The 16,936-nt window shown below is 40.6% G+C and overlaps 1 protein-coding gene across 4 annotated transcripts in view; it reads right to left on the bottom strand.

The window, feature by feature from the left end:
• The window catches only part of fam120b (family with sequence similarity 120 member B), a 44,279-nt gene extending 30,517 nt beyond the window's left edge, over window positions 1-13,762 (bottom strand). For 2 of the 4 annotated variants that reach the window (XR_015776738.1, XM_088078314.1), the window contains exons 1-13: window positions 13,535-13,652; window positions 13,150-13,260; window positions 12,578-12,768; window positions 12,224-12,357; window positions 11,902-12,024; window positions 10,683-10,874; window positions 10,194-10,458; window positions 9,924-10,107; window positions 9,157-9,258; window positions 8,531-8,703; window positions 5,404-5,496; window positions 365-571; window positions 29-170 (exon numbers count right to left, since the gene is read on the bottom strand). Coding sequence is in view for 3 of the 4 variants with exons in the window: in XM_088078314.1 (XP_087934440.1) it covers window positions 29-170; window positions 365-571; window positions 5,404-5,496; window positions 8,531-8,703; window positions 9,157-9,258; window positions 9,924-10,107; window positions 10,194-10,458; window positions 10,683-10,874; window positions 11,902-12,024; window positions 12,224-12,357; window positions 12,578-12,768; window positions 13,150-13,260; window positions 13,535-13,538 (1,921 nt within the window). In the remaining variant the exon portion in view is untranslated. Of the gene's footprint in view, window positions 1-28; window positions 171-364; window positions 572-5,403; window positions 5,497-8,530; window positions 8,704-9,156; window positions 9,259-9,923; window positions 10,108-10,193; window positions 10,459-10,682; window positions 10,875-11,901; window positions 12,025-12,223; window positions 12,358-12,577; window positions 12,769-13,149; window positions 13,261-13,534 lie in introns of all 4 variants that reach the window. The other 2 variants (XM_042486301.2, XM_088078306.1) reach the window with 2 other exon arrangements.
• Between the last annotated feature and the right edge of the window lie 3,174 nt (window positions 13,763-16,936).

Raw genomic sequence — 16,936 nt, 5'->3', positions numbered from 1 at the left:
AGACATGTAAGTCAGTTTTATGTCTCACCTGTGTGTCTTTCTCTGTATCTGGGTCCTGGTGTGGTTTTATGTTCTGGTTTATGGGGTCTGGACTGCAGTACTCTGCCTCGCTTCCTGCAGGCTTCTGTAAGTTTCTCTCTCAGGCGGAGAAACAGAGACAGACAGGACGGCTGAAGAGAGAGACACACAAAAACACACTCTGGATTAACCGTCTTCAAATCATATTGTTCATACATAGAAAAACAGGAAAAATTACAGGAAGTCATACAAGCATTTGCAACAGTATACACACACACACACACACACACACACACACACACACACACACACACAGTCCCCTTTTTGTTTTACTGTCTCCACTCACATCACCGTCCAGCAACACAGTCTTCTCTGTGCCGCTATGTGCCAGCAGGTACTTTGAGTGGAACAGCCGTCCATCGAAGCTGTGCCAAGGCATCAGGGCAGCGCTGGGCAGCGGGCAGCCACTGGCACAGTTGGCACCCAGCAGGTGGCCGAGTCCTCGGACGTAGAGAGATCCCAGCTGCACCGCACGACTGGACAGGAAAGGCAGCTGAGAATGGAGAAGGGAAAAAAAGTTGGTTTTACATTTGGTTGGTAGTACATCTTCAGTGTGTTGCTTGATAATTTGGAGTATCTTTACTTTAAAAATGAGACTGCAGTGACGGTGACTTTCTTTTGAGCTGCCAGGAGGTCAAACCTGACATCAGTACAGGTGACTATAAAGTCCTTTGGCTCAAATTTTCACAATCACAAAAAAACAGATCTTCAGCCCCCCGCAGCCAATCATTCCACCAAAAGGTGGTAAAATTTTCCCTTTGATACATCATGTCATCAGCGACATTATAATTACAAAATGTGAACCTTCATTTGACAGTTTGCTCTGCAATTTATCACGATTGCTCAATAATATATTCACCTTAAACGCACTGACATACTTGTCATGCCATTCACATTAATAAAGCTTGTTAAACTAATCGTAATCAGAAGAGAGGCAGAGAGGCAGAGAGGCAGAGAGGCAGAGAGGCTGAGGCGCCACAAATATCTTACTATAGCATAGTGCCATTTAAAGAGTCCTGCTGTAAAGAGCCATCTGTTTCTTCAATATGCCAAGTGTCACCACCCAGAACAAATTCCTTAAGATTTACTCTCAGCTGCTAAAATAATTGTTGTTTCACAACCCAAATTTGCACAACCTTATCTGCTCATTCCAGACACATAAATTACACAATAATATACAACTCAGACCACCCACTTCACTGTCACTAGCTATCCAGCCCGTTAGGTAAAAATGATTTTCTGGTGTGGTTTCTGTATTTAATAGTGAAACTTTTTGCCTAGTTTTGCTCACAACAATAAAAATTCACACAAATATGTGAGTGAAATAATGCAGTATGTGCACCATTTTAGTAAGACTTTAGAACTGTTTTAATGAAATGATACACTCAGGGTGTCTACAGGTATACCACACTTAAATTCAATGCTTCTTAAACATTTTTAAGATCACTTTTAACCACTGGTGGTGGTTAAAGTCATATGTTTTAAGACAAACGTTTGGAAAAATCATCTTTTTCTCATTCAAGCATTGCAAAAAAGTATTAAGGCAAGTAGTAGGCTATATATGTGGTCCTGGTCTGTTTTAAATGGCAATATTCAAATGACTTAGGTCAATCTGCATTTTGCCAACAGGTAAGTGCAAGTATAAAGTAAAAAGGCAGTATTAGATTCAGTGGTAGATTTTAAGAATTGTCACATCAGAAATGTGGACTTTCATGCAAAAGAGTTTGACTCATTTTGACATAAAGAAATCAAAAGGTCAATAAATGAAATTAGATAACATGTTTGTGGCAAATAAAGGCCCTGACACACCAGGCCAAGGGTCAGCCGTCTGACAATGTTTGGCGGTCTGTGGCCCTCGTCCCTGTGGTGTTTCCAGCACCGTTGGTCACGTCGGTGCTAGCCAGCTTTTTTCAGTGGCCGAACCCGTCAGGTAATGAAATTACTGACTGGCTGTTCTAGTTGTGACACTTTTGCTCAAGAGGTAAAAAAAACCTTCCAACTACCAGAAGGCCTCAGACCAATAAACGCTCCTGCCTGTGGGTGACGTTATGCAGCGTTGTTGACATGATGGCGGCTGGCAAGATCTCGTGCTACAGTTAAACAGCGAGTTTAATAAGAAGAGAAATAAAGTGAGGAAAACAAAGAGCTATAGTCAAGAAGGAGTGAGATTAAAATACATTTGTTATATAAGGTAAGATTGTCTTTCTTAAGTCACTGAGCTCTTTAGCAGAAACGTTTCCTGATTGTTTGTGTTGTTGTTCAGTGGCGCACAGCAAAAAGATTTGCTCTTTCAACATAGGATTGAGCTGTTAATGTTAACTGGCAAACTGACTCATGACGGTCTTCTGGTTTCATACGACCGCCACGTGCTGGTCTGGAGGAGTATTTTCTCTCACACAGGTGCAGAACGTGTGTGCGGGTTGGCTGTGAGGATGTGAGGTGACGCAGCAGGGTGCTTTTGTCGCAGCTAGTTCACAGATGTTGGTTTGGTGTATCTGTGCCATTAGACCTCACGAAATCAAATCTAAGACTATTTAATGGTTTTTAAGACCTAATATTTATTAATTAAGACATATGAAGACTTTTAAATAACCCGCAGACACCCTGGATACACAACAAATAGACGAGACAACATAAGGAATTTGAGAGTATATAACGTTTTGGGTTCAATATTTTTATGAAGTTCCATGAGTTCCCATGTTGTTGGGAGACTGTGATCCAATCCACAATAAATCCTTTTCATAGGTGAGTCATCAAGTCATTAAAAATCCAATTTAATCTGCAATTTCAAGAGGACTCTTCAAAGATTTTTTTTAATTTAACATTTAGACTAAATGAAAAAAACAGACACAATTGTTTCTACAGATGTTTTATGTTTCTGAAAAAATAAATGATGGTGTGCAGATATTCATTTTTACACTGGATTCAGTTACAAAAGTTTGAGTTGACCCATTAAAGGAAAAACAGGAGGTTATGTTGTTTGCTGACAATAAACGGCTGTACCATAAAAGGCTGCAACAGAGAGTGAGAGGAGGAAGAAACTGGAGGAAGACAATAAAGAAAAAGAAGATGAGGATGATGAGGAAGTGCGGGGCAATTTAACAATGACGACAACAGTCGATAACAGCAGGCAGATGTCTCTGTGTGTGTGTGTGTGTGTGTGTGTGTGTGTGTGTGTGTGTGTGTGTGTGTGTGTGTGTGTGTGTGTGTGTGTGTGTGTGCGTGCTCTCTGCCCTCACCTGTCTTCTGGCAGATAGCACTGATAACAGTGATTACACACACACACACACACACACACACACACACACACACACACACACACACACACACACACACACACACACACACACACACACACACACACACAGCCCTGCCTGCCACCTGCTTCCAGTCAAACACAGCTTCACCTTCTGAAAACAATGAACCACTGGACGGAGGAGACACAAAAGCCTGAAGGACCACACAAACACACCGACACAAAAAGAGAGAGAAAGTGGTCGAGAGAATAAGAACATGAGATCACACAAAGTGAGAGAGGCAAAGACCAAAACACGTGTGTGTGTGTGTGTGTGTGTGTGTGTGTGTGTGTGTGTGTGTCTGGGGGGGCGGAGTGTGCTTGGTGTAAATAGCTCCATGTGGTGAGCGTCAGCCAGGACAGACAGGCGACTGTCGCCAGCACACTCTCACACACTGTCACACACTGTCACACACACACACACACACATACACACACACGCCACAATCACAGTCCCATGGGGAGGAATGTTGCAACAAAACCGACGCATCCCAAAACCCACAACCCCTTTCCCCTAAACACACACACACACACACACACACAAATAGTGTAACACATTTTCACTCAGCTAAACACACTGTTCTATTTTTTTTAATCTGTTTTTTGGGAGGTGTGGAAAAATAGAGAGGCAGGTTTTCAATTTGTACTGTGATGTACCGAAGGTTATTCTGCACACACAAATGCATACAAAATCAAATGTTGAAAACGGTGTTAACTCATCAGTATATTCATGTGTATAGTTTGTGTGTGTGTGTGTGTAGTTAATCCATACACTAGTCACTCAGTTAACCCCCGTGCTGCAGCTCTGAACGTCTCCCAGACAGCATATTCAAATCAACGCCCAGCCCTAATTATTGTGTAGAAAACAGACGAGCAACAAAAATACAAATTACTAGACATAAGTATGGTAATTAAGCCATAAAAATAAATGGGGCTACTACAAGGCAGCAAACAGCGCAGCCATTTTCCCAGAAGAAGGAAAAGCACAGCTGACGCTCTGATTCACGAATCTGTGAAAGCTGATGAGTCAGGTCCACTGAGCTCACCGAGGAGCAATGATGCTGCACCGCTGATTTCAGTGTAGGACTTAACGACATGGAAAATATGTGACACTGTGAGATGATTTTGCATGAATTTATTTATTCATTAATGCAGTTCACTTTCTGAAATTAAAAAACTGCCATTTTTGCATTTGCTTAATTGCCAGTTATGTTCCATTGTGTATTTCTGTGTAATAAGAAAACCAGGGAATGATTTGGCACACATATATATATATTATTTAATATGCTAAAGCTGTCTTAAACCTTTGTATGAAACCAACAGTATGAAGAGTGTGTACTATTTCCCATGAAATATTAAAGCATGCAAACACTGAACACTCTGCTGGCATAAATATCCCGTCTATATAATATCTGCAGGCAGTTTTACTTACTTACTTTTGTAGTTTCCCCGTTAAACTTGATCATCAGCTATAACGTGCAAAAGTGTTCACAGACATAAAATGTTACTACAGCAGCTTCACTTGTGACCATCAAAAAATATTAAACCATTAACTTTCAGGTTGTGTCTGTAAAAGCTACATGTGTACTTAGTATTTGGGGATTTTATTAGTGGAAAAAAAAAACATAAATTAACAACAAATCTGGAAATGGTTACAAAAATAACCATTTACAACAAATCCACACTGCAGTTTAACTGTAATTGTTTGGGATATGGTTTTTTGGGGGTTTTTTGGTTTGTTTGTTTATTTTTCTGACTCTCGCAGCTTCTTTGTGTCTTGTCCCCATTTTTTTCCTCATTTTCTATTATTGGAAACATTTTTCTGAGCTGTTTTTGTCACAAGAAGAACTTGTTTACAGTAAACTGCGGGAACATTGTCTTCTGCAGCAGCAAACTCCAACTTTAGGGCACTTTCGGACAAAGTGAGTGAGTACACAAAATTCATAAAGCAGATCTGTTCCTTTTAAAGGATGAAAATAGTACACAGTGGGCTATACAGTATATGCAGTATGTTTGTGTTTGTAACTGACCTTGATCCGTTGGAGCTCCTCAGCGGATTTTAGTCTCAGACACACAGCTTGACTCAGGTACGCATCCGAGTCCTCTTGAGACAAAGTTTGTACCTGAAAACACACATAAACACACACACGCGCACACACACACACAGAGAGGAAAATATATGTTTAGCCATGTCAATCACATCCCAGTGTGTCTTCTGTGTGGGTCAGTTTGTTTTGTCTGCTGTCTGTGCAACAATTCAACAGAGAAAGAGACAATGCCAATGCAGAAACGAGGCTGCCCAGCTGTGTGTACAAAACAAACAACCCTGAAGCTATTTAAATTGAAGAGTGACGAGGGAATGTGAATGCAGCAGTGATCACACAACAACAGCTACTGTTGTCTATCAGCCTGACTGCTGATATAACGGGCCGTCTGACAAGCTGCTCTTCTGTCTGTCTGATGCTCCTACATGCATTTGAATAACTGACTCCAAGTGTCCATCGGTCTGTCTAAAGGCTGCCTGTTGACCTCTGTGTCTCTGAGTGTTCAAATCAGTCTAAACAGGGTGCTGCTAGGTAAAACTATGTTGTTAAAAAAGGTCTAATTGACAAAGGTACAGGATTAAAATCCTCATTTAGCAAGTTTATTAAATTTTCACTGATGATATGTTTGACTCTGGCCACCCTTATTACTTTTACTTTGTGCTTCGGAGTTCAAATTTAACTGATCAGATGTTATCGTAGTTAACTGGAGTTGTAGAGTTTAAATGTGATGAACTTACAGGGTTCAACTTAATTATCACATTAACATGAGGATTGGACATTTTGGACATAGATTGGAATTTTCATTTTTATTGTAAATTGATATCAAATCCAAATGTTGATGACCAAATATTGGTCTCATTAACTACTAATAAATGGTATTGGTATTGGCCCTGAAAAAACAGTATTGGTTCAACCCTAATAAAGTGTGTTGTTGCTCCAGAGGGAGCTGCACTAAATCTGATAAACTGCCTTAAGTGATGTCACTTGAGTCAGATGGGGCTGAAGACTGTAAGTTTAAAAATGAAACTAAGATTACCACCTCAAAATGATATGCCTTCTCAAGCAGTCAAGTTGCAGTTTACATGCATATTTTTCCAGACTCATATGTAGCCCGGACTGTAGGCAACAATTCAGATACTGATGTTGGTGCAAAGAGACTACACATCTTCAACACAGCAGCACAAAAGATTTATACAGTCAGCACAGTTTCAAGATGGACACCTACGATTAGTGTCACCAATTTAGTATCTGACCAAATGTCTCCTCTTCTGTTCCTGAGTTATGACGCTGAGTCATTTGTGTAATATTTTGTCATAATTAGTTCTTCAGTTATGGACAAAAACATGTTTCGCAATGTCACAATGACGTTTGACCAGCAAAATCTAATCTGTTCATCCTACAGTCCTAGTGTAGGTTCATGCCAAATTTGAAGAAACTTCCTCAAGACATTATTGAGATATTGTGTTTATGAGAATGGGATAGACAGAGAACCCGAAAAACATGAAGCTTCAGGCGTCGACCGTTGCCAGCACAGAGAAATAAAGAAATAAAGTTTATGAAGAAATAAACTTATCAGGCCTTTAGGCCATTCTTATCTTTGCTCAAGGCAAAAGGCTCAGAGCTGCACTAAACAGCCAGCATAAAAGACCCAATTCTGGAGTTGCATTGTGGGTAATAAAGACGCTAGATTTTGGTAAGGAAGAAAAATGCTTGGAATTTTTAAAAAAGGCGATTACTTGATTGTTATCTGCTGTTTTTTTGTCACTGTCCATCATGAGTCCAACAATGAGAAGAAGTGCAACGCTAAATTGCACTTACTCCAGAAACTAAACTAACGTATAGTATACAGTGTCTACACACACAAAGATGTCTGAATATTGGCATTTCTTTTCAGAAATATGTAGGACAAGTCAAATCTCATAAGCACTTTTTGTTTGGCTTCTGCAAAATGACGCATGCACCTTTATCCCGGGTATGTGATCCTGTGATCTCTGTTGTGCTGAAGCTCAATCACATGACGTCAATCCAAAATATACAAACCAAAACCTCAGATCTCTGCTTGTTTCACACACTTTGAAAAGTAGTCAGGGTGCTGGAGGAATTTAAATTGAAAACAAGGCATTAAAACAGGATTATGAACACTACACGTTTACAGCTGAAAATTTGCAACAAAAATAAGGAAACAACTGTAGTAAAGTGAATTAAGAAATGTCCCTTCAGATATTCACAGACCCTGGGTGGTTATCGGGACAGCTGTTGACGGAAGAGCTGGAGTTACAAAGACCAGTGTCTGTGGCTAAACTGGGCACTCAGTGGATGATATTGGCTACCATTAAGCTGTGACAAAACAACACAGAACAGACCGTCAACAAGTGATGTTTAACTTCAAATCACAAGTTGACAAAGGAGCGGAATAATTGTTGTATTTGTTATGGATGTAAATCCCAAATCAAAAGCTGACTTGTGTGTTTAATTGTCACCAAATACGGTTGGTCTTTCATTTTCTGTTTACATAAATCACCAGGTGAAGCTTTGCTCCCCATACACTGGCATTATGAAATGCCAAAGTACAAACTGATGCCATTGTGCTCAACTGCATCATTTAGCAGCTTAACGTATTCATTGAAGGTTGAGCCAAACATGCAGTCGGACCAGAGAAACCAAAACAGTCACATCAGTCTCAGTGAAGTCATTAATGCTGTTTCATAGCTTTTGGCTACAGAAACACCCAACTTGACTCAAGAGAAGGCTGCAGTGCAATAAATGACAGAATAACATCACAAAATCACCTGCATGTATTTTCAATTACATTTTTTCAAACAGAAAATTCAATTTCCAAATCCTGATTGTTTCTATAGATACAAATACTAGCCAATGCATTCACAGGATTCCTAAAACAAAAGAGTAAATAATGCCAATAATCAAATCTTTGGAGTGCTTGTACAAACTTTGGTTGGAGTTTTTCATATGTAGTTAGTGTTTCCACCTTTTCCTGTGCAATTAATTTCACTTTTGTTAAATTTTTTAAAAAAAGCATTGATCTAAATCAAGCTAATGTCCTGTGTTTACTTTCTTTCCATCGTTCACAGAAGCAAGAAAGAACTGACACTACCTGGAGGACTATGTAAGTGACGAGGCAGACAGCTGCCAGCAGAGAGTCTTCAATAGCTCCATGCAACTCGGAGAACTCTTGGCAATCAAAAATCGAAAGGAAGGACGTCATGCGAAGAGCAGAAACTTCAGGACCAGAGCCGAACCAAAGCAAGTCCAGACTGGGCCGATCACCTACACGTTCAGACAGAGAAATAATACTGTGGGAATTTTGCAGTGAATGTGAAACATGCCTGTGTGTGTGTGTGTGGTGGTGGGGGGGGGTCACTTTATTTGATAGGACAGATATATTAGTGTAAAGTAGCAGAGAGAGGAAATTTCATGCAGCAAATAATTTAAATAAAAACATCATTCCCAATGTGTTCTTTAACTAAATAACCATTGTGTTGTTCATGTTTTTGATGTTTGTCTTAGCTTTGTAAACTTAAAGGGGCGTTCAGATTACTGAAGTGGGGTTGTATGAGGTACTTAGTCAGTGTATTACCTTCAATAGAAAAAAGAAAAAAGAAAAAGCAAACCTTGACCTTCTTAATTTGCATCAGCTGGTGTAACAAGATTGAAATCAGATTTTGTCTTTATCAGAGCCAATACAGTGATCAGTATATGGAAAACTGGCAGGTACAGTACCTGGGAGGCTGACTGGGACAGGGTGGACCATGTCAGGTTCCCTCAGAGGGTTTCCAGGGTAGACAAACCATTCCCTCATCGCTGGAAGGTCAAAATTGCTGCCTAAAACACACAAAGTCATGGTTAGACTTTCTTTTTTGTCTTTTAACTTCAGCATACACCGAAGTGTGTGTACAGTATGTGTGTGTGTGTGTGTGTGTGTGTGTGTGTGTGTGTGTGTGTGTGTATATATATATATATATATATATATATATATATATATATATATATATATATATATATATATATATATATATATATATATATATATATAGGTTGGTATACTATGACCTCTACTCTGCTAATTTGCAATTGTCAACCTTCACTTGCGCATTTTTTGTCCATTCGTCCTGGAAGAGGGGATCCCTCCTCAGTTGCTCTTCCTGAGGTCTCTACCATTTTTCCCCCATTAAAGGGGTCTTTTGGGGGAGTTTTTCCTAACCTGATGTGAAGGTCCAAGGACAGAGGAATGTTGTATGTTATAAAAAGACCTCCAAGGCTAATTATGATTTGTGAGATTGGACTTAATAGATCAAAATGAAATTGAAATTGCATTGAAATCACTATTTGTTAAAATCTGTAAAGCACTGGGTTGACTTTGGGTATGAAATGTGCTATATAATAAATTTACCTTTTTTTGCTTTGACTGTTTTGGACTTCATGCTAAGATATGTGATTTCTGGACTGTGTGCATGGTTTTAAGACCTCCAGTGAGTTTTCTGTCCTACCATCATGCCCCTGCAGCAGCAGCAGCCCATAGATTTGTTGTCTGCAGGGCTTGTAGACGAGGGCCTGAGGCAGCAACTCGGCGTCGTCCTCGTCCTCCAAAGTGTTACTACATTCATTGACTCCCTCACACAAAACATTGTAAACCATGAAACCCTCTGCTGCTACATGCTTCTCTATGCAGGCCTGGGGAGAGGGAAATAAAAATGTTAATAAGCAAATATGGCAAATTTTACTCTCAAAATGTCAAAGACAGAGTGATGAGAACATACCTGTAATATTTCTGGACTAACATGTTTCTCGAAGGCAGAGGGACGTGCAGAGATTTCACTTGGCGTAAGAGCTTTCTGTCCAGGCAGTAAGTAGGCGCAAACGCCTCTCTGCAGCAGCTCTCTCTGAGGAACTGACAGATCCAGAGACTGAGGGATGAGTCCAGTCCGTTGCTCCTCTCTGCCCCACAAGGAGCTCACGAGGTGGGATACAGCTAGCACCATCTGCCCCTGAGGTGCACCAGAGTGCGGTGCAGGATTGTTTATCCTGGTAAACAATAGATTTATTGTTATGTAATGTCGGCATCTACACATTAAATAAATTGGCTCATTGTCAAATGGCTGCAAATGTCTTGGGAAATATGATTTTATATCCAGTTATAATTTTAAATTTTAAAACAAAACATAGTCTAGGGTATGAGTTATTTTGGGAGATATATTATAACACATAATTTTAAAAAATGCAAAGCCCAAAGTGAAAAACCCAAACACCTGTAAGTGGCAATGGCGTTGTTCCTGATGTGCTGCATCTGCTCCTCTGACACCACATCATTACCTAGCAGACAGGCCAGCAGCGGTAGCTGGGTAACAGCCAGTCCAATGGTTTGGCAGAGTCTCTGTCTGTCGTACAGGACAGTGGTGAGGCTGTCTTTCCGCAGCTTCACCACAGAATAGTAGGGGGCACTTTAAAAGACAAAACTACATTTCAGAAAGTTCATACACATTTTCCATCACTTACCCATAACAAAAAGTCCTTCCTTAAAGGGGGCCTATTATGCTGATTCTCAGGTTTATTCATTTTTCCTCATACTGCCTGTACTGGAACATCTTTATTAACCCTCCATCTGAGACACTCCATTATTGCATCTGCCTGTGATTGGTGTGTTTCCCAATCGAGGGTTTTGCCGTGGAAATCACCAATAAAAGCTTGTAAACAAAAACAGACATATTCCAGCAGGAATTTGATCCAAAATTGGCAGAAAATTACAATATTTGCAACCAAGTTTACATGTTTCACTAACATTTATTGTCTCAAGCTTCTTCATAGTACACTATTTTTATTTTTAAACATCTTTTTATTGTTTCAATAAACTTCTAAAATTGACTGTACATATTCGATACACAGTGACAATAACGATAACCACAGAAAAAACGTCTGGCTTTTTAACTCAATGGGAATGTGAACAATCAGGATTCACACCCAAATGACTCTGCATTAGACACAGTTGTTCACTGCCTCCAGCTCCAATCAGCATCGCTTAAAACACAACACCCTGGTGAACACGTTCATTTCAGCTCCCTAACCAGTGAGATGCAACAACACGCCACCACTAATTACCGTCCGTCTCCTCCTAAGCAGCGTGCAAACATCGATCCAAATACATCTGCACTGAGTTTAAAAGAGAGACTGAATAAGTTGGAGATATATAAAGAGAAGTAACCGGAGTAAAGTTTCCAAAGACCTCTGTTTCTACTGCTGTCTACTGTCTACCTGTTCTTCGGCCTATTCATGACATCACACTGACACACCAACAAAACAACCCACACACACATGCTCATCTGCTGCAGTGCCTTGTTCACAGCTCTGGTTTTACTGGCAATGAGAAAGCAGGCTATAGCCTTGTTTACCCATGTTTTAAAAACGTGTATGTACCCACTAATTTTGGTGGAAAGATTCTAAAAGTATAATGACAAGACAATTTTAACAAACCTGTCGTATATGATGAAGTCTGAGTCCTGTCCCAGAATGCCAAAACTACCATGCTGACGAGCATAGCTGGCGATCTCATAGTCAGCTTCCTGCACTGAGCAAAACACTTCTTGACCCAGTGACCTGTAGGCAACAATGAAATCCACAATAAGAATATCAAACAACAGAGACAATGTTTCCACCACAACAGCAATAACAGGAACCATCATTAGTTGTCAGATAAAACCTCATCTATTGAAGTATAGTCGTATAAATACAATATTAACCTTATTATCCCAGTGTATACATGCTTTACAAGGAGAATACTGTGTTATAAGCTTACCTGAGAGCAAAGCGTGTGAATGATGCCAGACCAGAAGGCAGACAAAAAAGCTCTCTACCAGGTTGCTCTCCGTGTGCCTTTATATGACGAAACATTTTAGAAATCTCCCTGTTCACTCTGTGCCTCCTCTTCACCTGTGGACAGGAGGAGATGTTGTAAACAGGAAGTTGGACAGGTGAGTAAATAATTATAATACGAGAGACATTTACACATCATGCTTATTTGTTCTAAACACTATGACATCATCTACACTTGTGTGCTACAGAAAGCAAAAAGTCATTCATCTCCATAACTAAAGAAATATATTCAGGTTCAAATATTTAATCACCACAAGCTTAGAGTTTCTGTCCTCACCCACTCCTGTCTCTTCTTTTCCTCCACCACCCCGTCAAAGAAGAACACCAGTCTGATGCCTGCTGAGGTGAAGGCCTCCACCCAGCTCTTTAGCACATCCATGTACTCCCTCCACTGCCCCCCACAAACCCAGTCCTTACACGAGTACCAGTGGCGTAGGCAGGCCATACCGTCCACAACCAGTGTGGGGCCTAAATGAGAAACAGTTAGCAGAGCTGGCTGTTAACCAAGTCATGAGTTATGGGCTTTTAAATAACTTTTAATTTATCTGATAAATATTATTAATGTTTGGCCCCTATCCTCTGGTGATTTTGCCTCAGTGGCCCCTGGGCAGAGCACGCTGAGTGTCCCTGCTGTATTCTCTGTGCACATGAGAAGCTCTGTGTAACTTAGTGAATAAGTTTACTGCGACCCCCATTATACCCCCACCTCTTGACTAAACAAAAGCAAAGTTGACAACGTTTTAAGACACATTCACCACTGCTCCCCACACCGTAATACTGTTGCACAATGAAATAAATAGAAATATTCTAATAAAAACAAGGTGTTTCTGTTGGCTGTGGTTGTGAGACCTTGCTGGCTCTTGTTAACATGTTGTCTGGCCATTTCTCTCAGGTTCACAGTCACACAGGCTTCTGGACAGCATCGCTCCATAAAGTTTTGAAGACCTTTCACTCCCATTTCTGCAGAGACGAAACAGAGAGACACAGAGAGGGTGAAAGTATGAAGGTAACTTTAGCAAGGTGCTAAAAGTATGCCACTTTACTGGACTGTCACTTTAATATCACGTATTCTGCACGTTGTGTTTTAAATATTTAATGAGTGAGACTGTTTCTGTTCACATCGGTGCGGGTGGATAATCACAAAGTGACGGCTCGAGAGGTTGTTAAGTTCAATGTTCAAAGAGAATAAATCAGAATGCTAACAGTTAGCTTAGCCTGTAGCCGCTAAACTCACTCATTTGCGAGGCTGCAGAGTTTTCTGTCCTTACAAGCCAACTCGTCTTATACTGAGTTGTGTCTGTAAATACTGTCAACCCATAATACTGCTGCACATAGATAAAACTCACTTTAAAATCTTGGTGAACACGAGCAGCATGTATCCGCGCTGTGTTTACTTGGTGTAAATTCAAATTACTTCCGACAATCTACGCGTGGCGTCATCACGTTGCCAAACAAAGCACACATGCGTACACAATGCAGCTGTGGTCTTGGTGAGTTATCAGTGCCATTAATCCAAATATAAAAGACCATGTAGACTCCAAAATAAAATGTATCCCTGAAACACAAATTGTACATCTTATTTAGATCACCATTGTGCTGGAGCTGTAATGAAAAAATAAACATCCTGAAGTGGCATGAATGAGAATAGACCATTGAGGGGTTTTGTGGGCTCAGTCCACCCATAATAACTCCCCAGGCTAGGATCAGAGACTAATTGCTCTCCAAGCTCTCCTGGAGAATAGGGTTTCTTTTCTGGAGTCACAAGCTATTAGGTCCACCTTCTCAACACAAAGCACCCCCGTCCCTTCCACTCTATTGTCTGAGGGCATCAGGAATAAAGAAAGGGACATATGCTGGATGTCAGTCCAGCTGTCAGCATCTGTCGTTCCTCAGCCAGATGCTCTGTGGACTGGGAGGACAATCCACCCCTCCTAGTCAACTGATCTTCCAGGAGGGAGGAGCTGTGTTGTAAATCTGCCCCCCACCCCATGACTGCAATGGAGGGATATAACCATTGGACCCATGAGGACCACATAGGCATTTGAGGGTTAGAGAGAACTTGGCCAATGGTTTGTGGCTCCGTTCCCCAAAACACCTGCAACAATAATGATCACAGTTTAATTTTAAGTCTACATAGGTTTGGATCATCTCATTCCTTAAGATGCTTTTAGGTTAGACTCCGACCTGCATCCCTTTGCTGCATGTCATCCCCTCTCTGCCCCTTTCACACTTAATTTGTCCTATAAACTATAAACTAATAATGGTAAAAGCAAAAACAAAAAATCTAAATTATGGGAAACTGAGCTATCAACCTGTGCAGATGTTTAAAAAACAGATACTTTACCTCTTTATCACCAATCTTTATCGCATTTATCACCTCAAATGTAATTGAAAACTGAATTTTGGCCTTAAATATATCTAACAACCAAAATGTTTTGCGATGGAGGTCACCGGGGCAAAATTTAATCAAATGGCGGTCAGTGACCTAATGTTTATCAGTTTAGGGTCCTTGACACACAAAGAAGGATGCGAATCACTTATTTAGGTCCATGTTGACAGCCTAATGATAAGACTGAGTTGGTATTTTTGTGTTCTAGTTAAACAAAAGGCAATACAGTACAGAATAAACATCAAAATAACACGAAAAAATGTTGTCACAAAAAAATAAAACAGGGACAACAAGCATATTTGGACATAAAACATTCAATAACACACATTATCACTTTAGAGAAAAAACTGTCTTAAAGAAAATGTCTTACAAATTTGGGAAGAGAAAGTTTTAGACATTTTTTCAATATGAGATGAGTTAAATGCAACAAGACAACTTAAAGTCCATTCTTCTGAGGTCAATAGTGCTTTATACAATGAGCTACTATTTTCTGACTAAATTCAGTCGCACTTGTTACAACAAATATGTTTTTGTTTTGTTTTTTAAGATAGTTTTGGGGCTTTTGTTGCCTTTATTGGATAGGACAGATATAGTGTGAAAGGGGGAGAGAGAGAGAGAGAGAGAGAGAGAGAGGATGACATGCAGCAAAGGGCCAGAGCCAGACTCAAACCCACAGCTGCTGCGGCACGGACACAGCCTCTGTACATGGGGCACCTGCCCTACCAGCTGAGCCACCAGGCGCCCCACAACAAACAGGCTTTAACTGATGAAACTCATTTTAAAACATTTTTTTTCTACATTTAATATACTATTATTATGTTTTGTTTAAATGGCATTACATTTGGTGAAGAGCCCATTATGAGTTGTTCAGGACTTAAACTCAAAGTTAAATACTTGGGACGTGAGTGCAAAGATTTTAGAGTTACTTGTGACTTGCAAAACAATGACATGGTCCAACCTGGACCTGTGTGTACCCCATCACGTCTGCACAGTGTTCCAACCTGGTTTGTCACAGAAGAAAACAGTTTTGATAACCTGCAGGTGTTCATGTCACACATGAAAAACAGACACAGTGCTCACAGCGTACCTAGATGTGCACACGTATACACCTGCTCTATATTCATGCGTGTATCTTCTATACGTGAACACAAAAGACCAGAGGTGGAGAGGGCTTTATATAATCCTGCATCCCATTTTCAGCACTCAGTGTTTGGGTCTGTTGCCTATTCACGATGGATCTTTTCAACTTCCTCCTCCGACCACACGGACTCTTCCTTCTCCTCTTCCATCTCCTCCCCTTTAAGTTCCTCCCCCTTCTCCTCCCCCTCCTCCTGACCAAAGCTTGACTCAGGAGAAACAGAGGCAGATGTTCCAGGAGCACACGACTGCCCTCAAACACCCCCCCACCCCCAACCCCTCCCATTTGTACTGGATCAGCAGTTAACCCCCGGAAAGAATTGACCATACAAGCACGCACACATACATACAAAGAACACCGCTGCACAAATCTGTACTGGCTCAACAGTTGTCCAACTGAATGAACAACACACACACACACACACACACACACACACACACACCAAGTGCTGTCCAAATCCCCTCAGTGTCCTGATAGTAGCCACCCCGGGGTCAGGCCTGGTGTCAGCGTCCAGGGCCCAGGGTCTCTCTGGGCAGCTGGCCGGGCTAATCCTGCTGCTGGAGGCCACTGGTTCTCAAACTAAAGGCCAAGGACCCCTGGGGGGCCACAGTGCAGGGATCTCAGGGAGCAGGGAGTGTGCGATTTGTTTGAAATGTAGTTTTTTTTATTTGTTTGTTTGTTTTAAGATTGTCAAACACTGAAAATTAAATTTCACGGTGTTGTGGCGAGCCTTAAACTATGACAACAAAGTATTGCAGGACTGTAAAAGCTGCATAAACATCATCTCAAAATGATTCTTCATTACAAATTCATGTTTTACAACAGAGCACTGATGAAAACTGCAGAACACTAAATTCTAAAGTATGTTACAGGGAAACTCGTAAAACAACTCTAACAAAAGAAGTAGCAACACAAATGTGTTTGGAGTGTAATGAGTGCTGACCAGAAAATCGCAAAATCAGCACCAAAGTCATCAAAACTCACAAATAAGATAGAAAGAAACAGACTCTTCTCAGACTGAGGTTTCCTTTAATGTAACTGAGAAATGAATATACTGAAACATGTAAAACAATGCATAGAACATTGTGAAATTTTTTAGTGCATGTAAT

The sequence above is a fragment of the Plectropomus leopardus genome, chromosome 1, assembly GCF_026936395.1.
Source record: "Plectropomus leopardus strain MGB_pleo_1.0 chromosome 1, ASM2693639v1, whole genome shotgun sequence".
Classification (NCBI taxonomy): domain Eukaryota; kingdom Metazoa; phylum Chordata; class Actinopteri; order Perciformes; family Serranidae; genus Plectropomus; species Plectropomus leopardus.
The sequence above is the reverse complement of the archived record's forward strand: the minus strand, read 5'-3'. Positions and strand labels throughout refer to the sequence as shown.